General features: G+C 36.9%; 2 protein-coding genes and 2 pseudogenes across 2 annotated transcripts; 1 reads left to right on the plus strand and 3 right to left on the minus strand.

The window, feature by feature from the left end:
- Positions 1 to 1,011, minus strand: part of LOC137727743 (putative 12-oxophytodienoate reductase 11) — a 6,643-nt pseudogene extending 5,632 nt beyond the window's left edge.
- Positions 1,012 to 12,817: 11,806 nt separating this feature from the next.
- LOC137730362 (threonine--tRNA ligase, chloroplastic/mitochondrial 2-like) lies at positions 12,818 to 13,958 on the plus strand. The gene is made up of 3 exons (XM_068469419.1): positions 12,818 to 12,921; positions 13,326 to 13,579; positions 13,772 to 13,958. Exons 1-3 carry the CDS (start codon positions 12,825 to 12,827, stop codon positions 13,832 to 13,834), a joined length of 414 nt encoding a protein of 137 aa, XP_068325520.1. The 5' UTR covers positions 12,818 to 12,824; the 3' UTR covers positions 13,835 to 13,958.
- Positions 13,959 to 15,737: 1,779 nt separating this feature from the next.
- On the minus strand, positions 15,738 to 21,364 carry LOC137749418 (putative 12-oxophytodienoate reductase 11). The gene is made up of 5 exons (XM_068489515.1): positions 21,146 to 21,364; positions 17,835 to 17,975; positions 17,605 to 17,735; positions 17,048 to 17,212; positions 15,738 to 16,899 (listed from the first exon to the last, which is right to left on the minus strand). Exons 1-5 carry the CDS (start codon positions 21,220 to 21,222, stop codon positions 16,304 to 16,306), a joined length of 1,110 nt encoding a protein of 369 aa, XP_068345616.1. The 5' UTR covers positions 21,223 to 21,364; the 3' UTR covers positions 15,738 to 16,303.
- A 2,443-nt stretch (positions 21,365 to 23,807) lies between these two features.
- LOC137727760 (putative 12-oxophytodienoate reductase 11) lies at positions 23,808 to 25,834 on the minus strand (annotated as a pseudogene).
- Positions 25,835 to 27,851: the final 2,017 nt, after the last annotated feature.

Genomic DNA, 27,851 nt, shown 5'->3' on the forward strand with positions numbered 1-27,851 from the left:
TAGAAACTGATGATCAATAAGGTATCCATGGGCCCCATGAATTTCTACTCCATCAAAGCCTGTATATCAGACAAACCATTTCAGTGCACCAAATATTATTTGTAATCTAAGCATGAACTATTGTCACACATCTAGTTAAACTGCAATTAACTACATTTGTAAGATTAGATATGGTTTGTTTGCTTCTGTTGAAAGTAATTTTGAATTCTCGCTAATTTTATTTCGTACTTAAGAACATACAAATTACCAGCTTCTTCCTTGCAGCAAGTCTGAAGTCATTGACTATTTGTAGGGCTTCATCTGTCCTTAATCGCCTTGGAGGAGAAAACTCAGCAACATCAATGCCATTAGATCGTATTTGAGGGGTTAGTGGCCTGTCAGTAGAAGAGATTGGAGCTTGCCCATTTGGCTGAAACCCAGTAAGAAAATATTGATAGAATCACAATCCGAAATATTTCTATTACAAGAATATCAAGGCAGCTTTCTGATGCTTCAATGGCCTAACTTTTCACTTATGATCCAAACGCCTTCAATGACACAAAGTGAAGTAATAAAAGCGTATGTTAGAAACGCACCAGTATTTGAAACCCTCCCCACATGCCAAATCGGACAGAAGAAGATGCCACCTTTAGCATGAACAACATCAACAATGGGTTTCCATGCTTCAACTTGCTCCTTTGTCCATATACCGGGAGTATCTCGGTACCTTCGCATATTAAAAAAAAAAACAAAAATGTTATCAAACTTTGAAATGAAGAAAGTACACATCTTAATGTATGTTTTCCATCTAAAATTTGACATAAAAAAAACTTGAAAAAAAAGCTAATGTTTGTGAAGTTACCCTTGAGCTGTGTCAGAAACTCCAGTGGCTTCAGCTATGAGAAGACCACCGTTAGATGTTCTCTGTGAGTAATATAAGATGGCATGCAGCTGAGGAACATTTTCGTATGATCTTTGTCTAGTCAATGGTGCTAATACAACTCTGCCGAAGGCAAGGAAGAAGTATATCATCAGAATACACGTACTACATGGCCTATGACATGTATGATATCACCAGATCTTGCTAAACAGAACAAGATTTAAGTAATACGACCAAAAATCCAGAAAGGAGATATACTTTTCGTAGCCAATTGCATTGAATACCAAAGATGAATTAAGTAATTTCCGGTCAAGGTCAAGTACTAACTCAAGAGTGATGACTGGTTCAGAGTTCACAACCCATGATGTACCATTTAGGTCTTGGGAAACGATATCTAATCGTATGTCAGTCGGTTCTAGGGATCATCTATGCATATATTTGATTTCAAGGTCTGGGGCTTACAGAAAATTTCAGTAATATTTATCCTAGTTTATTTTCTTTAAGAGTTTACTACTTTAGTTGCTAAGATATAGTCACAACTTCAAAGAGGTGTATACCGCACGAGCGCGTCTAGGAATTCGACAATCAAACAATCTTGAACAAAAGCAAGTAATTCATGGCGAACATAAAGACAAACTGACCCAAAAGTTGCAGCACATTATCGGTTGCAACTCAACTCGCAAACAAAACCAGGGTTATCCAACCAATCAAACTAAACCAATTCCAAGCTTTACAATTCTACAAGTAATGTCAACATCCAAATGTTAAATAACAAACCATCCTATCAAAGTTAATGCTTTTAATTCTGAAAATTCAGGATTCTTGCGTAGGCAAGCACAAAAATTGCCCAGTAACCTGCAACTTTGACCAAACAATAAACAGTAATTTCATTTTTCTTGTAAGAAAACCAGGATTTTCTGCAACCCTGTTTCCAAATGAACAAAACCCACCGGCCCAAAATCTCAACTACTCAAGCAGAATAAGGGGGTGTATTTAATTGGAATTTTAAGAGATTTTAATTCTTTTAATGAATTTAGAGTATTCAATTAGGATTTTCAGTGATTTTCTAAAATTTATTCAATCAAGATTTTACGACTGAGTATTAAATCAAGATTTTACTGTTAGATTTGATCATATTAGATTTTAACCGTTGAATTCAATAAATTTATATATATAAAATTAAAAAAATAAACGAATATAGTGGGTCAGCCCCACTGGCACTAACCCAGGAGCATCCAAGCCTAAATTTGCCTCGTAAATGAGTATTAGGTTAAAACTCATATTTGCCCCAAAGGTTGGAGTAAGTTGGAGTAAGTTTAGAACCTAAAATTTGAGTTTTACTCGAAGGGTTAGAATAGGTCTAAGGGTTACGTTCAATTTGGATTCTAATGAATTTCAACGGAATTATAAATTCTCATGGAGTTTATGAATTTTAATTGATTACTCATGTGAACTATAGAGGAATTCTACGTGAGTTTTGTTACAGATTTTAATGGAATCTCTAATTTTATTATGAAGTTCAATGGATTTTGATGCAATTTTTGTGCGTTCACTTTTTGAGTAGAATTTTCATTTGAAACTCACTCCACCTTATTAATCTATTCCAATTACTCCAATTAATGAGGCAGATGACGCTTTACTGTAATGACAAAAATCAATTATGCCTATGTACCTTGGTTCAGTTTCTATCCCCATGCAGTCCCTTCCTCCCTAAACCCAATCTACTACCTATGTTACCTTTCATCTTTTTTGCCATAAAAACATGTTGCCACTCACGTGGAGGGATATTTTCGTCAATCCACTTCCTAGAGCTCACTACAATCAATTTGCACGAATGCAAGATGCAATTTTTTTGGCAACGTTGGAGTCAAGTCATGAAGAAAGAGAAGTCGATTTTAGGTTTGATTTTGTCAAGGGTTGTTGAAGAATTGAAGTGAAAAATGATTGTTGGCATAGATATTTGTAGTTTTATGGGTGGTGGGTGCACGTGCTTTTTCTGGGTTTTTGGTTCTTTATTACTTAAGTTCACTAAAAATTCAAATTGTTTATTGTTTAACATTGTATTACGTGTTTTGTGTTGGTTTTGTTGTGATGATTGTATAGGATAATTGCTAAAGACAATAGTTTTAGTCTATTAGGTCCTTATGCATAGATTTATTCTAAAAAAATTTGCCTAATGCCGATCAACGTCTCAATTAATCCCTAAGCTTTTAAAAAGAAATTATGCCTAGGCCTGCTTAGGCATCCACCTAGCCTAACCAGACCCGTTTAGGTCACAACTATCATTTAAACAAAAAATAAATAACTTTCATTTTGCATTTTAATTGTTTCAATAAGTTGTAAAAGACTTGTTAAATACTTAGATGGACACACATTATATGCTTGTTCTTCATGTTTTCATTATGTTGTAATACTTTGTAATCTATATGTCATTCTATTTTGCAATTTATGTATTACAATGAAATTATGAATTTTTTAAGTATAAGCAGATACTTAATTATACAATGTACAATAAATTTTTGTTATATCCGCCTAGCTGCCTAAACGCTAGATCCTTGTTGGGCGCCTGACTAACACCTAGCATCTTTTTGAACCTTGCACACAGAATTTCACGACCCCCATTATTTAATTTCATAGCTTCACTCAGGGAGGTTAAAGTGAAGGCATGCCTTAAATAACCAAAAACAGATTTATGCAATTTCAACATTGATTGTAACAGAGGGGCAGTTAGAAGCCTATAATCCAATCACTATTAAGCATTCATTCACCGGACGCTTGCATCACTGTATGTATTTGGGGCATGGGTGGTATTGGCAAGACCACCCTTGCTAAAGCTGTATTTCAAAGACTCTTCTAAATTTGAAGCTTCTTGTTTTCTTTTAAATGTTAGGGAGAGAGAACAAACAAAAATTCTAGAACAATTGCAAGAGACACTTCTCGAAGAGATATTAAAGGAAGAAGGCGGTGCATTATGCCAGAGGTGTTCCTTTAGATTATGATAGATTGGGAAAAAAAAATGAGAAGGAGAAATTTCTGGATATAGCATGTTTTCATAAAGGGTGGCCTCTGGAGTATGTAAAACGAAGGTTAAATGTTCGTGGATTTTTCGGGACAACCGGAATTAGAATTCTCATTGATATGTCTCTCGTATCAATTGATTCAAAATGGGGAAGGAAAACCATAGAGATGCACGATTTGCTACAAGAAATGGGAAGGACAATTGCTTAGGAAGAATGTACTAAAGATCCCAGAAAACGTGATAGGTTGTTCATTAATAAGGATGTCTATCTTGTATTGAAGAGTAACATGGTAAGAGATGATAATAGAACAAAGCAATACTAATTTATAATAAAGAAGTCAGGTTGTTAATAGATGAATTTGATTGAATTTTTATTGTGTTAGGAAGTGTTAGGAGGAGGATACAATTATCTTACTAGACTACGACACTTGTACATCATTACCATCGCAAGTACTCATTTTCCAAATGTGCATTACATTTTATTTGTAAATTTAATTTAAAAACTTTGGTTTTTCCCAGCATAATCCTGAAAACATATATATTCACATATGAACTTTGTTGTTATTATGAGGAAACTCTAAATGTTGAAGCCGTATTCTTTAATTGGTCTATGATTGAGGAGCAACTGTTGAAACGTGTAGACTTCAAAAAGATGTCTAACCTAATAATAATGCTAATTGTGGTTGAATATGAAATATTTGACTGCAAATTCACCGGTTCTCTAGACCTTTCCGATTCTCTTCGTTGTCCTTACTGGCCTGATATCCACTGGAATCTTTGCCGTCAAATTTTGCTCTGGAAAATTTAGTTGAGCTTCATATGCCCGTATCCAATTTTAACATTGATTGTATCAACAAGAGGAGATGCACATAATGAAATTCGAGTAGAAGAACCAGAGAGCCTGATGAGTACAACTTGAAAGAACTTAGAAGCCTATATGGGAACTCAAATGGCGAAGAACCGGATTCAATGAGAAGGAATAGGAGGAAGAAGAAACGGCCCATGTTTAAACATTATAGAAAAGAAACTGATCTCAGTACCATAGAGTTTGATTTGGGGATGGTTTTTTCTGTTAGACTAAACGTATAAACCAAGATCATGAATCATGCATCACAGCCATCAAAACACAAACCATAGGTCATAACTATTGTACAGCTCTTACCTGTAGATGCACCAGAAGAAGAAGCCATAGTCGACCTCGGTAGCAAAACAAATAGTAAACCTTCTCCTCCTTCCAGATTTAAAATGCTCAAACAAATAATAGGTCTTAGTCCGAGACAGAGCGTAATATCTGTGAGAGCATAGGTCACTATATATATAGAACATAATCCTAGCCAAGACAAATAAGGATTTTCCTATTAAAATCCATACAAAAAACTGAAATTGTTTACAATAGGTGAATCAGTTACTTGTTCAATTTGAATCCTCGAACAACATGGATTGATAATCCATACTCGTTAAGACTTTCTATCAAACTTTAGACGAATAACCGATTCTCCAGACTCATACTCATGCTCATATTCTTACATTTCCAAGTTTCAAGGAATTCAAAGAAGCTGTGAGATGACACCTTCACAACAATTGCAGGTCTTACAAGTCAACCACAAATGATTGGTACAAGGTTAAGGCTCAGATTCATGCCCTTGGCAAGTGTATGCTTCTAATGACCAATCTGTTAGACATTCTCCTTTATATGTAAAAACATTTGTTCTAAATCACACTTGTGGAAAAGATGAAAACAATACATATGCTGATGGTATGAAGATCAATCCCTTTTTTTATTTATTTTGAATAAAGGACGGTATATATATATATATGAAAATCAATCCTAAAATGGATGTTGAGACAATGAAAGCTACAATGAGGGATTATCCATTCTAATCCCTCTCCAAATGATAGGATTGTGAGGGATAGGTTTGTTTCATTCCAATCCCCTTTGAATTTTAAGAGTTACCTATTACTTTAGTCTAAAGTATGGGGAGATGGTACTGTGCAATTTTGGGGTACATTTCAGTTTACTTACGAAATTGCCATTGAGTCTCTCTGCCCCCTCATTTAACGTTATTTGCAAAATTGCCACTAGGCTTCAGATAGGGTTTTGGGTCTTTGGGCTAGAATTTCCGTTTAGATTGGAATTTTCGATTTTTCAATCCACGCATTGATCATCCGCTAGATCGCCGGCTGTGTGGGATTTGGTGAACGGATGGGTTACGTGTCCATCATCGTCGAAAGGTCTGCTTCGACTGCAACCTCTCGACTTTTCATTCCGTTTCAACTTCTCTCTCACAAGCCTCTGCTTCAATCGCTCTCGATAAAAATCCTTCAAAATCTATAAATTTTTTAATACATATAAATTTGCATAGACTCAATAAAAATCCTTTAAAATCCTAGTTGACTACTTCAGAATTCTAAAATCTTTTAAAATCCTTTAGTAGACTACCCTTGTATTTGAACGGATTCTCTTAAATTATTTTAAAATCCTAATTAACTACTCCTGAATTCTAAAATCTTTTAAAATTCTTTAAAATCCCGCCAAATCCTTAATTGATTACACACCCTCTAAGGCGTCTGAGGGACAAAAATCGAAAGCCAAACCTCCACCACAAACGAAGTCACAAACGCCACTCTCACTCACCCTCCACCGTTACACACGGACCCAATCATAATTCTGAAATCCAAACAAAACCCAGGTGTTAATCCTTCAGAGAATGGCAATGGCCACTTCTTCTTCCTTCCTCTCAATCCCTCTCCTCAAGACCTCTTCTTTGCTTCCCCAGTTAAACACTGAGCTCCGAGTTCAGGGCTCTGTCCTTCTACGGCGGTAGAAATGGAGTCTTCACCTCTTCGGCGATGGCCACGGAGGCTCAGGTCTCGACCCAAGACGACAAATTGAAGGATGCCCAGATGGAGGAGAAAGTCGTGCTTCCAACCAACGAGTCCTCCGAAAGCCTCATCAGAATTCGACACATGGTATTTATTGAAATTTCATTGCTTTGGATTGGATTTATGATTGTGTTATGTTAAATTGAAGTAGGAGTGCTTTCCTGTTGAATTTTTTGAATTTTTAGATTCTTAGGAGCTTCCCCTTTTTGAAAGTTTGATGCTTTTAATCAACTATTTTCAATTCTATGTTATTAATTGTCACCTGATTCTGTTGTGAAGCATGAGGAAGTGAGGATGAAGAAAATAAGAACATAACTTTTCGGTAATTTGAAATTTGATCGAATAGGACATGGACAAATGGGTTTCTGTATTTTGATAAAGTGTTGAGGTCGAGCTATGTTCATTTTTTTCTGAATTTCCTTGTAGTTCGGTATTAATGGCACCTTTTCCGCTGTTATGGTGATGAACCATGTATATGTGTTTGACTGCAGTGTGCACACGTGATGGCCATGGCTGTTCAAAAGCTCTTCCCGGATGCAAGAGTGACAATTGGTCCGTGGATAGAAAATGGGTTCTATTATGATTTTGATATGGAGCCTTTGACGGACAAAGAGTTGAAGAGAATCAAGAAGGAGATGGTAAGTGGAATTTCTGTATAAGTTATCATGTTTGTATCAAAGTTTTGGAACCATGAAACTATTGAAAAGTATTCATGAACATTTCAATAGAACTTTTACTGGAATATATTCTTATTGCTTCTTTAGAAATATATATATATATATACAATCAGTGTCCAACTAGGAAACTAAATAAAGCTTATAAACAACCTACTTAATAAAGGACTCCTACTATTTACATTCCTTTTTTTTCCTAATATTGACTCATGACTAACACTCCCCCTCAAGTTGGTGCATAGATATCACACATGCCCAACTTGACAAGTGAGTCATCAAACTTTCGACTACCTACTGCATGAGTTAGAACATCTGCAAGTTGCTCCTCCGAATTCACAAAAGGTATTGACACAATCTTCCTTTCAAGTTTCTCTTTAATAAAATGTCGATCAACTTCCACATGTTTTGTCCTATCATGCTGTACCGGATTATCAGCTATATCTCTCGCTGACTTATTATCACAGTATAGTCTCATGGTCTCCTTTGGCTTGAACCCAAGCCCCTCAAGGAGTTTTCGAAGCCAGAGAATCTCACAAATGCCGTGAGCCATCCCTCGATACTCAGCCTCAGCTGAGGATCTTGATACTACCTTCTGTTTTTTACTTCTCCATGTAACCAAATTTCCTTCTACAAAAGTAAAATATCCCGAAGTAGACCGTCGGTCACCCACACTTCCTGCCCAATCAGCATCTGTGAACCCTTCAACCCTCAAATGTCCATGCTTCCGATATAAAACTCCTTTCCCAGGTGCAGACTTCAAATATGCTAAGATGCGCATAACAGCAGCCATATGATCTACACTCGGTGAATGCATAAATTGACTTACTACACTCACTGCATAAGCAATATCAGGACGTGTATGAGCCAAATAAATTAGTCTCCCTACAAGTCTCTGATATCTTCCCTTATCAACAGATTTCTGATTCGGATCTAAACATAGATGGTGTTTTTCAACAATAGGAGTATCTACTGGCTTACATCCCAGCATACCAGTTTCTTTTAACAAATCCAAAACATACTTACGTTGTGACAAGAAAATACCTTTCGAAGATCGAGCAACTTCGACTCCAAGAAAATACTTCAAATCCCCTAGGTTCTTCATTTCAAACTCAGCCGCAAGATTTTTCTCCAACCTTGAAATCTCATCAAAATCATCTCCAGTAATAATCATGTCATCTACATAGATGATTAAAGCTGTCACTTTCTCATGCCTCTGTTTAACAAACAATGTATGATCAGAATGACTCTGATAATACCCAAACTTTTTCATAACTCGAGTAAACCTATCAAACCATGCACGAGGCGATTGCTTAAGCCCATAAAGAGACTTACGCAACCGACATACTACGGTATTTCTGCCATCACTGTATCCAGGAGGAAAATCCATATATACTTCTTCCTCCAAGTTCCCGTGGAGGAAAGCATTTTTCACATCAAACTGTTTTAATGGCCAGTCCATATTAGCAGCTAAAGATATCAGAACACGTACCGTATTCATCTTGGCAACTGGAGAGAACGTTTCTTGATAATCTACACCATATGTTTGGGTGTATCCCTTAGCTACCAACCTTGCTTTGTACCTGTCTAATGATCCATCGGCTTTGTATTTGACAGTAAACACCCACCGACATCCAACTGTTTTTTTTCCTTCTGGTAAGGACATCACCTCCCAGGTATTATTCTTCTGTAATGCCAACATTTCTTCATCCATTGCTTTTGCCCACTTTGGATCCTTTAGAGCCTCCTCCACACGGGTTGGTACTCGAATAGCCTCCATATTGTCCACCAAGGTCTTGCGTTCTGGTGCAAGACCATTGTAAGAGACATAGTTGGCTATTGGATACTTCACTTTGCCTTCCGGAGAAAACCTGTCAGGTGGCACACCCCGATTTTGTCTCGGTGGCAGCTTATATGCATTTACATCATTACTCGTGTTAGTTACATAATCATCCACAATACTTACCTCAGGTATATCCAGAGAAGATTCATTGGGCAACACTGTGGAGCTAGAGAGAGAGGGGGTTACGTCCGCAGACTTGTCAACAATCTGCCCTGACTGCAGATCACTATCACTCTCGGCTGCAATTACTCCTGACTGCATGCCACTCTCGGCAACAATCTGTCGTGGCATTCCAGCCCCATTATCACGCACGGGATCTATGATCACTGCCTCATTATGCACGGCATCAGCTACAATGTTCCCTCCCAAGTCCAACCATTCTAGATCACCACTACAGCTCTCCCCCTGGTGATCTGAAGATGAAGATACGGGAGCATAAAAATACTCCGATTCAGAAAAGGTTACATCCATGGTAACATACATATGCCGAGTCTCAGGGTGATAACATTTATATCCTTTTTGGTGAGATGAGAAACCAACAAACACATATCGGAGGGCACATGGATCCAACTTAGTACGATGAATTTTCTGAATATGCACATAAGCCACACACCCAAATACCCGGGGGGTGAGAGTATGAGTAGATACCACTGGAACATGGTGAGTGAGGGCTTGAAGAGGAGTGCGAAAATCAACCACCCGAGAGGGCATACGATTAATCACGTAGACGGCATAAGTAACTGCTTCAGGCCAAAAACTCTTAGGAACCGATGCGCCCAGAAGGAGAGCACGTGCCGTTTCTAAGATATGGCGATTTTTCCGTTCAGCCACCCCATTTTGCTGTGGAGTATAAGGACAGGTTGTTTCATGGAGAATGCCTTGATCGCACAGAAACTCTGACAACTCACAATTAATATACTCACCCCCATTATCAGAACGGAGAACTTTAATCACAGACAAGTATTGTGTCCGAATCATCTGAAAGAAAAATCGAAATACCAGACCAACATCACTTTTATTTTTTAACACATACAACCACGTCATACGAGTGCAGTCATCCACAAACGTAACAAACCACTTAATCCCAGAAGAAGTAACAACAGGGGAGGGTCCCCAAACATCCGAGTGCACAAGTTCAAATGGTAAAGCTCTTTTATTCATACTAGGAGGAAACGAAGCACGATGGCTTTTAGCAAGAATACATACTTCACAATGTAAGTCTGATTCATTTATTCCACTAAATAGACTAGGTAACATATGCCGTAAATACCCAAAAGATGCATGCCCTAACCGACGATGCAACAACCACACTTCTTGTAAATTACTAGACCAAGACGCTCGAACTGCATTAGCTCTGCCAGAAACAACGTCGTCCACATAGTACAACCCCTCTCTCTTAGTGCCACGCCCAATTATCTCCTTGGTCTGAATATCCTGAAGTAGACAAAAGGACGGATACATTAGAACAACACAATCCAATTGTTCAGTAACTTGTGGTATGGACAACAAGTGATGGGATAAAGAAGGAACAAGCAAGCAATGATGTAAGGGAAGTGACGGGGTGAGATGCACAGTGCCGGCACCACACACGGGTGCCAAAGTACCATTGGCAGTTGAGATATTTTTTCTATGAGATGTAGTCATGTATTGAAACATATTTTTATCATATGTCATATGATCAGTTGCCCCAGAGTCCAGAATCCAACCTATATGGTGCTGAATTTCGGAGGCTAAGAGAACACGTCCCACGGTACCTGTGTCGGAAGACGAGTCACCTCGAGTACGAGTCAACAAATTGTGACTAGAGTCACTTGGGCTAGGCACGGCTTCCTGGACTGTTGGTGTGGCCGTAACAAGGGAGGCACGGCCTCCACTGGACCCGGCTGCTCCACGCTCCTTGGCACGCAATTTTTTCTTTAATTCTGGAAACCAATCAGGCACCCCATGCTTAGTAAAGCATGTATCTTCAGTATGACGGGTTTGTCCACAAAAAGTACACTTCAAATCATCTTTATTTTCTCGGTTGAAGGGACAAGAATTTAAAGATTGAGTAGAAGAATTACTAGGACGAGAAACACCAACTGGCCGAGAGATCATGGCCATGGACGGCAACCCTCCGTGATTATTATTTCCACCCATCATAGTAGCATGTCGTTGAGCTTCACGTCGAACAACAGAAAACACCTCCTCAACAGATGGTAGGGGCTGAGTACGTAAAATATCACTATGCACTTTATCAAACACATCATCCAAACCCGCCAAAAAAGCATACACACGATCAATCTGACGTTCTTCTCGAAGTGTCTTGAGATCCACAGCATATTCCATCTTGATTGGTCTCCGTTGATCTAACTCCTGCCAAACGGACTTGAGATCAGCATAATACACGCCAACTGGCCGGCCCTCTTGACAAAGTCTGAACGATTTAACCTTCAATTCATAAATTTGAGAAATATCTGAGCCATCATAATAAGTCTGAGCCACCTCTTCCCAAATTTCTTTAGCGGTACGCAGGTGAATAAAAAATCCCATGATAGCAGGTTCCATGGAATTGATCAACCACCCTTTTACTATTGCATTCCCTGTCTCCCACGTCTCATACTCAACACTATTCTCAGCAGGCTCCTTGGTGCTCCCAGTCACAAAGCCCTTCCTACCGCGTCCAGCAATGTGCATCTCCAAAACTTTGGGCCAAAGAGGATAATTTGATCCATTTAATTTCACGGTATTTGGTACAGCAGACGCATCACTCTGAATAAGAACCGGATTCAATACTGGATTATTGATTGAGTTACTGCCCTCTAACTTCAACATGCCACTGCCTCCTTCTGATGCCATTCGACTTTACTCACACAAAAAAAAAATAAAGCAAGACTGATACTGAGATTCACCACACTGCAGAAAACACTGCAGAAAAACCACACTGCAGAAAATCACACAGCAGAAAATCACACTGCAGAAAACCACACTGCAGAAAACACACTGCAGAAAATCACACAGCAGAAAACCACACTGCAGAAAATCACACTGCAGAAAACCACTGCAGAAAACATTGTTTACTGCAGAAAAATTGCAGAAAAAAAACACTGCAGAAATCGCAGCAATACCACACACACAACAACACTGTTTGCTGCAGAAAAATTGCAGAAAAACTACGCCACCCACACTACTGCACACGCAGCAAGATTACCCACACACGGTACCACTGTTTTCTGCAGAAAATTTGCAGAAAAACAGTCAACCAAGCACAGCGGAAAAACTAGGGTTTCGGCGCTCTTGATACCAAATAGAACTTTTACTGGAATATATTCTTATTGCTTCTTTAGAAATATATATATATATATATATATATATATATATATATATACAATCAGTGTCCAACTAGGAAACTAAATAAAGCTTATAAACAACCTACTTAATAAAGGACTCCTACTATTTACATTCCTTTTTTTTCCTAATATTGACTCATGACTAACAATTTCTTTTGTGGTTTGTAGGATAGCATCATTGGTTGAAACTTACCACTCTTAAGAGAAGAAGTTTCAAGAGATGAAGCTCACAAAAAGAATAACCACTCTCAACGAACCATACAAATTGGAAATTTTGAATAGTATTAAAGAAGATCCCATTACCATATATCATATTGGTAAGGGTTTCACTATTTTCAGGCCCAATATAGTATGGAAGGTGATGATTTAATGTGCAGGAACTGTGCGTAAATGATATTTTTATTAGCTACACAAGTGAAATGTACAGTTTTTGTGTTGAGTCTTAAGATGGAAATTTAAAGGAATAAAAAAGAGAGGGCGGGGGTGTGCTCAGGGAAAACAATGTTGTTGGTGCTCTTTAAAAATGAGTTATTGATATGCAGATTGAAAAGGAGACTAATTTGGAGGTGGGAGGAACCTTTTGGTCAAGCTTACCAAATTATACTTGTGTTTATACATATGCATGCTTGTACTGGGATTTGATTGTGTTGTGAACTAGCATCCTGTCATATGAGACTGTCTTTATGTCATAATTCCTCATAGTATGCCGAATTCTTCATAGGTGATGAATGGTGGGACGTATGTGCGGGGCCCCATGTTGAAAAAACTGGAAATATTAACAGAAAAGCTGTCGAACTTGAGTCTATTGCTGGTGCCTGCTGGAGAGGAGATGAAAAGAAACCGATGCTGCACAGGATCTATGGCACTGCATGGGAGAGTGAAGATCAATTGAAGGCATATCTTCATTTCAAAGAGGAAGCTAAACGTCGAGATCACAGGCGCCTTGGTCAAGTTCTTGACCTGTTTTCTATACAGGTACTGAGAATTGCCCTGAATCTCTTTCTGCTGTTTACGCAGATTTATCAGTTAGCAATCCCATTATTTGTAATTATGAGGATTCTTGCATTGAACATTTTCATTGTTGAATTTTCACAGAATGATGCTGGTGGGGGTTTGAACTCCCCCAGTTATCATTTTCATCGTATTAATTAAAGTCTCATTTCCCAGGTGCTTTCAAGTGACAACCCCAACTATGGATGCATGCTGCCACTGGCAACTAAAAAAATTTAATAGTTGCTGGGATCACTGATCCAACTAAAGTGGGTTTCTTTATCAAGTACTTCATGAATAGAATATTTCGGAGATCCAATCACTGGGACAGATTGAATAAGGTGAAGATCACAGGGGTGGGATACTGGGGAGGGTGGTAGGGTTATGGGGTGTGGGCTCTGGTTGGTTTCGATTTGACCGAGGCCATGGTTCAGCCACAAGATGTAGTGCCTACGCGTGGGGTTTAGGGGTTTCGCAGGGAGGGTTACGGAAGGAGGGGGTGCACGCGTGAATTGCAGAGGGGAAGGGAGAAGGAGGGGGAGTAGGGTTGCTATATTCAAGTTCTCTTTTTTATTTTTACTTGAATTTGATTTGATTCTTTAGTTATTTATTTTTTTGCGACAGGTTGAGAATGCAAAAGCTCAGCTGGAGGTGGAGGTGAGAATTTTAATTTAATTCATGGTATATTGTTAGTGTTTTTTTTTTTTTTTTACTTTATTTTTGTGGGATTGTGCTGTTTTTGGGGAAAACAATATTAAATTGAAGTAAAGTTTAGATATTTCTGTAATTGGGATTTAGAGTAAGAGATGAAGAACTAAATGTGATTGCAAAATTAAAAGTTTAGAACTTTTTTGGTTTGGAAGCTAATTTTAAATTCAGTTAGCTGATTACTTAATAGAGAAATGTATAGCAAATGCGTGGTATGTTTTTCGATGCGTATGAACAGACATGGGTACTGCTTCAGCGGCAGCAGCTGCTATATGATGGTAGATGAGGAATTCTGAGGTGCTGAGTGCTCTTAGTGTCAGAGATGAAGACTTGATAATGATCGTTCCAATTCCGCCTCAAGGTATACTTGACGATGTTCGTGCCTTTAATGGGCCTGTCAATATATTTCAATGCACCCGCCAATTGGTTTTATCGTCATACATCATTCATTAGAAATGGGATGGTGAGTTTCTCAATACAGTTTTAATTTTTGTGCGAATAATGTTTGTAAAGTCTATTTTTATTTCGTTCATTGCAGATTCTTATTCTTTTATTTAGTTCACCATTCATGCTTTTAAAGATAAGAAGTGCAAGGCTCTCTGAGATGTTAGTTTTGGGTGGCAATTGAAAGATACGAGGATAAACAAAAATACCTACCAATTGAAAGGATAAATTCAATTGAAAATATTTGGTTCATCAATTATTATAGTTTGAGCTTTCTGCATTAAATGTCCTGTTTTCGGGAAGAGTGATTCATGTAATTGGGTTTTATTAAATTTTTCATGATTTTATATAGTTTTTCGTTTAAATTTGTGGATTCTGAAACACTTTTATGAGTGTTAATTTCTGTTTATTTGTTTGGAATTTGGCTGCTTCTTCAATTTCATCACCACCCATTCTCACAACTTCATCTAAAGTGTTCTGCACAAATTTGATTCAATTGGTGGATTTGGGTAAGCAACCAAGAAACCATAATCTTTTCTTTCGGTTTTAAGAACTGAAATTGATGGTTAAGTTTATGTTTCAAGATTATAAACCGAATTTGATGGTTAAGTTTGTGTTTCAAGATTATCTTCCTTTCTCCTAAATACTGAGTTTTATGAGATTACATTTGGCAAGTCTGAAAACAGATTAGAAATACTGAGTTTTATGAGATCTATTTGGCAAGATTAGCTTCCTTTCTCCTAAATACTGAGTTTTATGAGATCTATTTGGCAAGTCTGAAAGTGGATTGTGTATGTTTATATCTTCCTTTCTCCTAAATACTGAGTTTTATGAGATCACACCATTTTATGTTTATTGTATAATCTTATGCAGTCAGAAGAATTATCATCTTTTTCCTTTTAGATTTCAACATATTTGGAAACACTTCAAATTTTTTTGTAGTGCAGTTTGTAGTTAACATGATTACGTGAGTTCTGTTTCTTTAGTAAATTTTTATGCAGGAAAGAAAGTCATTTCTCAGTTTGTAGTTAACATGATTACATAAGTTTTGCTTATCTTATCGATCTCATTCACTCATGTGTTGCTCTATTCATTCATGATTGTGTTAAATTTATTCAGGTTAAATGTGTCTTATTCATGTAATTACGCATGAAACAGTTGTTCCTGCCTCAACGTGCAGGCTTATTTTCTAGTTCCAATCTAAACCTAGAGACGAAACGAGGCCATATATTACAAAGAGATTCTAAAACAGCCTTCGCTCAGAGAATAAAAAAAAGCCATGCAGTGAGAACATCTAAGGGAAACGAGTTGATCCTCAATAAACGCCTCAATTGAATGACATATATAGGGATAAGAATTGAGTTTCCTCTTTCACAAATGTTACTTATTCATTCCGGCCATTATATGGTACAACACCGAACAGAGAGTACAACTTTTCCGGCCTCTAAGATACAACAGTACAATACAATATAGTTGGAAACAATCCAAAGATAGTACAGACTCAATCGGATGAATCAAAGGAGCCCTAGTGTTCAAGCTTCCATCTTTGCGGTAAACTTAAGTGTTGGCTTCAAGAAATGGATAATCAGTGTAACCAATGACGGGATCAGGTGTGTAGAATGTCTCTCTGTTGTACTTGTTTAGAGGAGCATTAAGTTCAAATCTCTTTGGCAAATCCGGATTCGCCAAGAAAATACGGCCATAAGCAATAAGATCTGCACAGCCCTCGGCCACAGCATTGTTTCCATCTTCCCTGTCATAACCACCACCAGCAATGAAGTTACCATGGAAAGCCTTTCTCATGGGAAGAAGACTCTGGCGGGTTTCAGCTATTTCTCCAACTGTATTCATCCTTGGCTCGACCATGAGGTGGCAGTACATGATTCCATATTTGTTCAAGGCATTGGCCATATAGAGGCCTAATTCTTTTGGATTTGAATCCCCTGAGTCCATATAGTCAGCAAATGGACATAATCTAATTCCAACTTTATCTGCTCCTATTTCGTTAACGACAGCTTCAACAACTTCCAGAGGAAGGCGGCAACGATTCTCTAGAGATCCACCATATTGGTCTGTTCGATCATTCACATGATCTTTCAGAAACTGGTCAAGAAGGTAGCCATGCGCTCCATGAATTTCAACTCCATCGAAGCCTATATAGCAGATTAACAATTTCAACATACTGACGGTATTAGAACCTTAAGCATTGTTGCTGATCAAACACAATTTATTTTGCATAAGATTTGAAGCAAATTGAGCTGTTGTAAATTATGTTTCATATGTAACGTAAAGACAAATTACCAGCTTCAATAGCATTTCTTGCAGCAAGTCTAAAATCATTGACAATTTGTGGAATTTCATCTGTCCTTAATCGTCTTGGAGGCGTGAATTCAGAAGCATCAGTGCCATTTAATCGTATCGGCTTGTCAGTAGAAGATATTGGAGCTTGCCCATTTGGTTGATAACCTGTAAGCAAGGAGAAAAAGAATTACAACCTGAAGTCTAACGACAGTAACTAACATCCACAGCAGCACTCTTTTAGTTCTGAATTCTGAGTTAAGTTAACATCAAACTTCTTCTCATCCAATAATAATAATAACAATGCTTCCGAAACAGCAAGCTCATAAAAGTAGCGTCTTCTTATGGGTTATGTTAAAAACACCAACTCGGAACTTAAACAAGTCCAAGTTTTATCGTCGTTTGAGCAACAACATTGTCAATTATAATCACTCTCTCGTTCTGGTGCATACACCATTATGTTATACATCAAACTTCTTAATCGGTCTAATTATTCACTCATGTTAACAAAGCATTCTATGGTAAAAGTGAGGTCATAAAGGTGTAAGTCAGAAACGCACCGCTATTAGAAACCCTTCCAACATGCCAAATCTGACAGAAGAAGACGCCACCTTTAGCATGAACAGCATCAACAATGGGTTTCCAGGCTTCAACTTGCTCCTTTGTCCATATACCAGGTGTGTGCGGGTACCTTCGTATATTAAAGAAACGAAAATTTCATCAAACTTTGAAGCAAAAGAAGCACCCTCAAATGTTTGTTAGTCTATGAATCTACTGTTGTTGAAATTACCCTTGAGCTGTGTCTGAAACTCCAGTGGCTTCAGCTATGAGAAGACCCCCGTTCGACGTTCTCTGAGAGTAATATAAGATAGCATGTGGTTGAGGAAGATTGTTGTATGATCTCCGTCTGGTCAATGGTGCTAAAACAATTCTGGAAAGGAAAAAGAAATTGTAAATTAAAAATACGGAGTGAACAAGACGGAATGTGGCTGAGGAACATTATCGAATGATCTGTATCTAGTCATCAACGGTGAAAATACAATTCTAAAGAGGAAAAACATATAATAAACCATAAATACAACCTTCAAATTTTGTAGGAAGCATTAGTTTGCTAAGGCTCCTTTGATAACAAATTCGCTTTTAGTTTTCTTGTTTTAGTTAAAAAGGAGAACGAGGGAGGAAGATGGAATTTGGTACGAAAATGTGTGAAATAAAAACTCGAATTGTAGACTATCTGAATTTGCTTTATGTTCTTCATTTTCGGAATCATTCCATGCACGTTTTGTCCCTCATCCATCCCTTCCCCTTCCTCCTCCTCCTCCTCCTCTTCCATCATGCATTTCTCTATCTTTCACTTAAAATTAAAAACTAAAATCCAAATACGAAATCGTTACCAAACACAACCTAAGCAAAGCAATGTCTTACGAAGTGACCATGGCCGAAAGGACACATACTTTTAACAATCAGTTGCATCTATTTTCAACAATTAATCAATGAAATAACTCAAGTGTGCTATTGTTTTGATTTAATTTGTAACATCTGAACTATTTTAGACAAAGATAGAGTTACAAGGAAACTTCTTGTCTCCTTCCCAACATCTGTACTATTTTATAGACAAAGATACAGTTACAAACACTCCTTGTCTCTTTCCCCAAATCATTCTTCGGGAAGAGATCCGATCCAGATCTCTCCCATCAAAGGCCCAGGATCAAGTGATCCAGGCTATTAAAATTTGATCAAACGGCTACAATTATTATAACTTTTAGAGGGGCTTCCTGTTTGTAATCGTTAGATCAAATTTCAACGGTCCGAATTATTTGATCCTGGGCCTTTGATGGGACTAGATCTCTTCCCTTTTTTGTATAGCTATATTTGACACGCACACATGAATAAACTACACAGTACGCTAAACTTGAATATAGACAAGCTGTAATTTCATCTTCTATTTTTCTTGTTAGCCAATAGCCATCTGCAGACCTAGCTACTCTCTGAATCCAAGTTCGGATCTCCTTTCATAGTTAAGGTTCTAAAAGACGTTAAGCGCTAGTCGGCGTTGAGCTGGGGCCTAACGCCTAGGCTGCTAGGCGAGGGCGGGACCCTAGCAAGACTAGGCGGATTTAAGTAAATATATTATATTTTGTGTAAATAAGTGTCTGTTTATACTTAAAATATATATAATTTCATTATAAATTATAAATTACAAAATAGAATGACATATATATTATGAAGTATTGGACATAATGAAAACACAGGGAACAAACATATAATGTGTGTTCATTTAAGTATTCAACAAGTCTTTACAATTTATTGAAAAAAAATAAAATGCAAAATGCAAGCTATCTATTTTCTGTCTCAGTGAGTCGCAACCTAGTTAGTACTTAGGCGGGTCTGGGCGAGCTAGGCGGGTGCCTCAGCAGATCTAGGCACCCTTTCTTAATTTTCAAACGTCTAGGCATTAATCGGGACGGTGACCAGCCGCCAAGCGCCTAGGCGGGGCCTAGATGGCGCTTGGTGGGAATTTTTAGAACAATGATTTTTACAACATTATATTAAACAATGTTCTAAAAATCGGCCTAGGTGGCCTAAGTGCTGGGCGGGGAGGTGCCGCTCCGATTAGGTGCCAATCGGCAAAGAAAAGCGGGGATGTGTTAGGCGCCCACCTGGACGCTCCTAGGCGGCCTAGGCGGTGTCTAGGCAGTGGTGCTAGGCGGTCTTGTCACTGTGTTACCATATTTCTAGCTTGCAGTCGCCGTTTTCTCATTGCCTTCCACCTTCAGTCGCACCCAGACCTCATATCTCCTACAAAATCCGACAAGGAGGGAGTGAAAGAGAGAGAGGGAAGGAAAGAGAGACGATTTGCTGCGAAGAGGGACTGGGGGAGAAAGATAGCGCTGCGGAGAGTGAAAGAAATGGGCAGTCTGTGCAGATGAGATAGAGAGAAAGGTGGGGGTGGGTGCGGCTATGTTCTCTAGGGTTAGTAGGTTTTTTATTAATTAAAAGTTTATGGACTTTGTTTCAAGATTTGTAGCAGGCCCAATTTTAGACATTAAACAAAATAAGAACTAATAATAATTATGGTCTTAAAAAAACTCTACAATACTTATATTTTATAACAAATATTTATTTTGTATGTTTTGTATTTTATTTTTTTCAACAAGTATGATTTTTGTGTGTGTAAAAATGGACTTATTTATATATTATATTATAAATTTATTTAAAAAGTATAAATCCACCTAGGCGCCCGCCTAAATTCCGCCTAGCCGCCTAGACGCTAGGCATCAGCCCGCCGCCCGACTAGCGCCTAGCGTTTTTTAGAATCTTGATATTAAAATAACGCTCAAATCAAATAAATTAAACAACAAGGGGAAACTTGATATAAGTCCAATTTTTTGAGCCAATAGTAGGAATAGTCTAGTTTATTAAAATAAGTCCAATTTGTTATATTTAATTATTTAATTATCAATAGTTATCTGTTCAATGATAAGATTTATTATAAAAATCAAATTTCTTCCCAATTATCTCTTTGCTTATTTCTTTTTATTTATCTTTTTGTTATTTCTCGTTCTTCCTCCTACTTTAAACCCCATTTATAGATTTTATTTTTAATTTTTATAATCAACCTATATCACAGGTTAATTATATTTATCTACCTATATGACAGATTCTTTTTTTATAATCAACCTGTCACAGATTAATGTGTCTTACTTGTAGGTATGTTATGTTTTTTCTACATTTTAATTAGGTTTCATATCTCACGTATAGGTATTATATACATTCATATATTTGTTACTTGAGTTAGGGTAGAATGTTTTGTAGATAAATTTATGTTAGTGTATTAGTATTTTTGTTATACGATATTAAATATATTCTTTTGGAGTTGGAAAATGCATAATATTAGAAGATTTTAATTGATTTTTAATATTTTTAGAAAATATAAAATGAGTATAAAAGAAATAAAAACATATAATTAGATAACTGGACTCACTCCTAAAAACACTCTACATTTTTGGACCTGGATCTAAAAGCCCCATTAAACAATTACACGACAGAGAAATTTAAAAAAGTAAACAAATAGGAACAATGTTTGAAAGTTTTAAGTACCTATGAGAAAGATTGAAGTTTCCCAATTTGTAGGGAGTGAGGAGAGGAATCGTGGGAGGTTGAGCAGCAGAAGACATCTCAGAATTCGAGTCGGTCGTCCGCCACCTGATCTTGCACTTGGCCTTGTATACTGGATTCTGGGATTAACGAAGGAAGGAAGGAATGAATGAATGAATACAGGACCCCATTGGGTCTTTATACGTTCGTTAGGAGCTTAAAAGTCCGCCCTGCAGCTTTCCTCCACAAAAGTTGGTGGCTGGGTCCCACATCTCCCCTCCCTTGTATGGAATGGAAGGCTGAAAGCTGTGGTGGTGGTGGCGGCGGCGGACGTATGCGGGTGTAATGCTAACCGCATGTTCATTTCGATTTAGCTTTTTCATCCTGCTTGATTAGGCCATGGTTTGAATAGTATATTGTTTAGGTCCTTGGGGCCCATTCCAACTAGAAGGGTTAAAATATAGTCTCGTCCACAATTATAACTTTACAAAAAAAAATTAGTTTTAAGTTAACAATATCATATTATATTCATAATTATCTTCAACCGAATGAGCTAAACATAGCCCATCAATTTTCAATGGATAGCTAGGTGACAATTCTATGGAGCTCATCAAGTCATCATTTGGCTAAAGGAGCATTAGGATGAACAAATGTAGTCCCCCTCTTAGCCATATTTTGGGGCTCAGCTCCTCTATTGCACTATTTAAGTCAAATTCAACAGCTATGTTTGAAAACATCCAAGGAAAATTTAATTAAATTAACCAATAAATTTAATATATAAACTTAAAACTAAATAATTGTTGAGAGGGTTATGTTTAGCCATTTCAGTGACAATATATAAGTATGGCCCGATACTATTAAGTCCTTTCGGTTAGAGATGCCCTAAGGTCATAATTTTGAGAATATATGAGACTAAATGCATATTAGTTACAAAATTATATTAGTTTAGATCGCTTGAAATATTTGACAACTTAATAAAGAAAAACCAACTTAAAATTCATGAACCATCAGAAAACCCTTTTTTTTTTTTTTTTTTTATCAAGTTGTCAAATATTTAAGCTTTTGGATACAAACTAATATAATCTTATGACTAATATGCATTTGATGCCCATAAATCTTCAAAATGAGGACCATAATTAATCAATGAATTTGTGACAAATTAAATAGTCTAGAAATAAAAGGCTCCAATCAAGTAGCATTGCACGTTTAAATTGGAAAATGACAAGGTTGCTAGCTTTTTGCAAAAAAATAAAAATATGTTATGCAGGTTCCCTAATGAGTGCTTTTAACACAATGGGCATACCCTCTATCGTGTAAAACTTTCTCGAGAAATAAAGTTAAGATTTATTCAGATCTGTTACATGGAAGTTTCTCTTTCGGATCACTGCTTTTCTATAATCATAATTTTTTGGGCATATAGATTCATTGTAAGGATGAATTACGTTTTTTTTTTCAGTTTGATAGGTTTCAATTTTGATCCATGTCATTTTCAATTGGACAAATTTAAACTGTCATACATAATATAATTTTATGCCGACACCCCTTTTTGACCAAAATAGGTTGCGTGGAATATTCTATCCAAAAAAAAAAAAAAAAAATCATATTTGTAAGTAGTGTATTCTTCTGGTGGTTCAAATCATTTACCTTATCTTATTGTAATTTAAAGTAAGAATAACGTTGTATTCAACAAACAATAAAGTCCTTGTGCACATCAAGTAGAATCATGAAAGAAAAAAAGGAAGAGAAAAATTTGCCTACAACGGATACTGCTACAATGACATTTTTACCAGGAGTTAATTGGAGCCCAACATAACATTCTAGCATTAACAAGAGACGGTCATGAATAGAGATTTATATCATCCTTGAATCCCAAACGTAGAATTATCATAACTTACCACTTTTATTATATAGATAATACTTGCATGCATTTCTTGAAAGGATGAACTTATTTCCTCCATGCAAATAATGTACATTTATCGTACAAAGTTCATAATCAAAACTGTTCAAATTATTAATTATCGTACCCTTACAAAAGAATTGGAGATCATTTAGTTATTCAAATGCATAGAACAAATCAAAGATGTAGGTATCAAGTATCATATTCATGATGAACCGTTCATTTATTTAATATGTTTGAATGGATTAAACAATTTCTAATTCAAATAATTTTTTGCACGAATGGCCTTCAAATGAAATTAAGAAATTAAGCGTTGCTGATCATTGAGTTTATATACTTAAGACACGTCATTCGCAAATGGGGAAGACGAATCAAAGATATATCCAAAAGCCAGTTGAACAGATGTACGGTCAAACGTCTAAAGGTTAACTATACTGTTAATTTCCAATAATCATAATATAAGATCATCACAAACTATCTTTATCAAACTCATTGGTATGGCATGCAATCAGTTAGCATGTCAAGGTAACCACAAGCTACAACACTACACTTGAACTTGATACAGATCGAACAATGCAGAAACTTACTAACAAATGAGAATTTTACAATCTTGTCAGCCAACTTCTGCCCCTCGATTCGTTATTTTCTCTAGTTATCCAAACCGTGCAAGGAAAGCAACACGAAAACATGTACGCAGACTAATGCGGGGATTTCAGAAATATAAGAGTGTACAAGCTTCCATATGCTGCACGAAACCTATGCGTGGTGTCAAGCTTCCATTGATATAAGAGTGTACAAGAATGTACAAGCTTCCATATGCTGCACGAAACCTATGCGTGGTTTCAGAAATATAAGAGTGTACAAGCTTCCATTACGCACATAGAATGTGTTTCTGTTGTACTTGTTCAGAGGAGCATTGAGCTCAAACCTCTTAGGCAAGTCTGGGTTAGCCAAGAACCAATGACCATAAGCAATAAGATATGCGCGGCCCTCAGCCACAGCATTGTTCCCATCTTCCCTGTCATAACCACCAGCAGCAATGAAGGTACCATTAAAAGCCTTTCTCATGGTACAAGACTCTGGGGGCTATCACATTTTTCTCCAGCTGTCGTCATCCTAGGCTCAACCATATGGCAGTACAGGATCCCATATTTTTTCAACGAATTGGCCAGATAAAGGCCCAACGCTTTCGGATCTGAATCCCCTGATTCCATATAGCTGGCAAATGGAGATAATCTAATTCCAACTTTATCCGCTCCTATCTCATTAACAACAGCTTCAACGACTTCCAGAGCAATTCGACAACGATTCTCCAGTGATCCCTCATATTGGTCTGTTTGATCATTCACTTGATCTTTTAGAAACTGATCAATAAGGTGTCCATGGGCCCCATGAATTTCTACTCCATCAAAGCCTGTATATCAGACAAACCATTTCAGTGCACCAAATATTATTTGTAATCTAGCATGAACTATTGTCACACATCTAGTTAAACTGCAATTAACGCCTTTAACTACATTTGTAAGCTTAGAGATGGTTTGTTTGCTTCTGTTGAAACTAATTTTGAGTTCTCGCTAATTTTATTTCGTACTTAAGTAAAGACAAATTACCAGCTTCTATAGCGTTCCTTGCAGCAAGTCTGAAATCATTGACCATCTGTGGGACTTCATCTGTCCTTAATCGCCTTGGAGGAGAAAACTCAGCAACATCAATGCCATTAGATCATATTTGGGGGGTTAGTGGCTTGTCAGTAGAAGAGATTGGAGCTTTCCCATTTGGCTGAAACCCTCTACGAAAATATTGGTAGAATAACAATCCGAAATATTTCTATTACAGGAATATCAAGGCGGCTTTCTGCTGCTTCAATGGCCTAACTTTTCACTTATGATCCAAACGCTTTCAATGACACAAAGTGAAGTCATAAAAGCGTATGTTAGAAACGCACCGGTATTTGAAATCCTCTCACCATGCCAAATCTGACAGAAGAAGATGCCACCTTTAGCATGAACAGCATCAACCATCTGTTTCGATGCTTCAACTTGCTCCTTTGTCCATATACCGGGAGTATCTGGGTCCCTTCGCATATTAAAAAAACAAAAATGTTATCAAACTTTGAAATGAAGAAAGTACACATCTAAATGTACGTTTTCCATCTAAAATTTGACATAAAGAAACTTGAAAAAAAGCTAATGTTTGTGAAGTTACCCTTGAGCTGTGTCAGAAACTACGGTGGCTTCAGCTATGAGAAGACCCCCGTTAGATGTTCTCTGTGAGTAATATAAGATGGCATGCGGCTGAGGAACATTTCCGTATGATCTTTGTCCAGTCAATGGTGCTAATACAACTCTGCAGAAGGCAAGGAAGAAGTATATCGTCGGAATACAATGCATCTTCTACATGGCCTATGACATGTATGAGACCATCAGATCTTGCTAAACAGAACAAGATTCAAGTAATACGACCAAAAATCCAGAAAGGAGATATACTTTTCGTAGCCAATTGCATCGAATACCAAAGATGCATCAAGTAATTTCCGGTCAGGATCAAGTACTAACTCAGGAGTGATGAGTGCTTCAGAGTTCACAAACCATGATGTACCATTTAGGTCTTGGGAAATGATAGGATTTTTACCATCTATAAAAGTAGGGATAAAAACACATGAAATACTTGCAAGAATACAAGGATGTTGTAATATAGATGCTCATTGATAGGTGCATTATTTATTATATTTTCATATTAATTATCCCTAAGTTTTGTTAAGGAATTGGTCTTAAAAGAGCCTTAGTACTTTCCATTTCTCAGTTTCAGCCATTCTGTGCACTTAGGACGTTTTTGGTGATAATTCGACTTTCCGGAGGAGTTTTGATACAAGGCCAATTGGAGAAGGAAGCTAAGAGGCTGAAGATCATTGTGTCCAAATTTCATAATTTTCCATGAAGCCATTCATTCCAGTTTTACAAATATATCCCTCATAAGTTGTTTTCCCGTCAGAATTGCGCAGCTGTAGGAGAATGAAGATTTGAAGGCTTTCCCGATTTTTTCTAGTGGCGTGTGAGATATACCTGGAAATATAAGAGATAAATCTACGTTTCTCATATTTTTACAGATTTTTTTCAGAAGATAAATCGACCCCAAAACTTGCGTGCAAGGCAGATGACGTGTTTCCCAAGTCAAGAAGGATTCTTTCCTAGTTTGTGTCATTAATTGTTTAGGAGTTTGATTTATTTTAGGAGAAATTCTCTCTGACCTTTTAGGGTTTTTCTAGTATCAATAAGGTCCCTAAGCTCTCTCATCCAACCATCCATCCATTCACCACCACACCATACTACCATTCACCATCTCTGCAAATTGTGAAGAAGAGCTTAGGGACGTGCTTTGCCATGGACTCCGGGTTCTATCTTTCTTTTATTTTGATTTCTATGTGTAACTAAGTTATTTTCTAAGGTTTATGATGAAACCATGACATGAATATTTGCGAAGTACTTTGTTGATTATTATCCGATTATAAGCCATTTTATATTCTTAATCTTTGCGGGTATTTTATTCTAGGTTCGAGTTTCTAATGATTGATCACCTTTAGGAATTTTGCATCTAGAGATTTAGATAAATCTATGAGGATGACCAATATCAATTAGGTTTATTGGAACTAAGATTAGGAAGAGTAGACAAACTAGTGAGGATGACCAATATCAATTAGATTGGAACTAAGATTAAGAAGAGTAGACAAACTAGCGAGGATGACCAATATAAAGCTAGTCCTACTTGGTTGACATGATTCTTCTACGCTTAATGGGTTTTTATAATTGTATGTCTAACCAATAGGATATAATTATCATGTAGAGATACAAGAGTTGATGCCTGACCATGGATTAATTCATATCTTAGAAAGAGCAACCTTTAACATTGGCATGGTAATTGGATAGTAATTGGCTCTAGGAAAAGTAAATAGGATTGTTATTGGTGAATTCATAACCTTAGACTTCCATGGTTTCTCAATTTCTTCTTGTGTCGTGTATTTATTTTAATTAATTGTCTTTTCTATTTCTTGTTAATTTTAGTCTTACTCAATTATTCAATTCAATATATCATTTGTTTGTTTAATTAAGTCTAGCGTGATTAATCGATTAAATTGGTATTAAAGCAATCTCTGTGGGATCGACCTCGTATTTGCATATATTACTACAATTGATTCGTGCGCCTGCGAGTTTAATTTAGTTTAAATTAATCTATTGTTTAGGTTAGTTTAAATACACATCACTCATGCAAGGTTGTTCTCCTCAAAGACTATTTGGATAATTTATGTAGAAAAAATTCCTAATTAAATACTAATTAGAGTTAATAATTGAGAAAAGAGATTATGAAATTGGGTAATATTAAAAATGAATTTTAATTAAAAACTAATATGACAAAAGAAAAGAGTTTTAAATACCAATTTATAAAAGCACTAAGGTTTCACCATCACCTAGCCATCCTTTGTACTTTTACCAATTACTTATCATCTACACATGCCACTTTGAAGGTTAGGTTTTCCTAATTTATATTCTATTTGGAACCTCCAAAATAGAACGTATATCCAACATGCAATCCGTCCGGACGTTCGGATCAAATCTGAACATAAGAGACTCATTATGCTTTATGAAAACCCTTTGAAAAACCATGCAACCCTTAAGACGTGGTGTTCATCTTAAGTGAAATTACAATTATTAATCACAAGAAGCCAGCGTCAATTTCAGGGAACCTTCCAATTAAAACTGCATCAAATTACTTTTCTAAAGATCCTAACGATGATCAGGCATTAAGACAATTAGATAG

This window comes from Pyrus communis, chromosome 1 (assembly GCF_963583255.1).
Source record: "Pyrus communis chromosome 1, drPyrComm1.1, whole genome shotgun sequence".
In the NCBI taxonomy this organism is placed as follows: domain Eukaryota; kingdom Viridiplantae; phylum Streptophyta; class Magnoliopsida; order Rosales; family Rosaceae; genus Pyrus; species Pyrus communis.

Excerpts from the sequence above, each read along its gene's own strand:
- LOC137730362 (XM_068469419.1), top strand. The coding sequence starts at position 12,825 with ATGAAGCTCACAAAAAGAATAACCACTCTCAACGAACCATACAAATTG. Across the intron at positions 12,922-13,325 it reads CATTACCATATATCATATTG|GTGATGAATGGTGGGACGTA; the intron begins GTAAGGGTTTCA and ends AATTCTTCATAG. Across the intron at positions 13,580-13,771 it reads TTGACCTGTTTTCTATACAG|GTGCTTTCAAGTGACAACCC; the intron begins GTACTGAGAATT and ends CTCATTTCCCAG.
- LOC137749418 (XM_068489515.1), bottom strand. The coding sequence starts at position 21,222 with ATGTCTTCTGCTGCTCAACCTCCCACGATTCCTCTCCTCACTCCCTAC. Across the intron at positions 17,736-17,834 it reads GTTTCAGACACAGCTCAAGG|GTACCCGCACACACCTGGTA; the intron begins GTAATTTCAACA and ends TAATATACGAAG. Across the intron at positions 17,213-17,604 it reads TGGAAGGGTTTCTAATAGCG|GTTATCAACCAAATGGGCAA; the intron begins GTGCGTTTCTGA and ends CCTTGCTTACAG.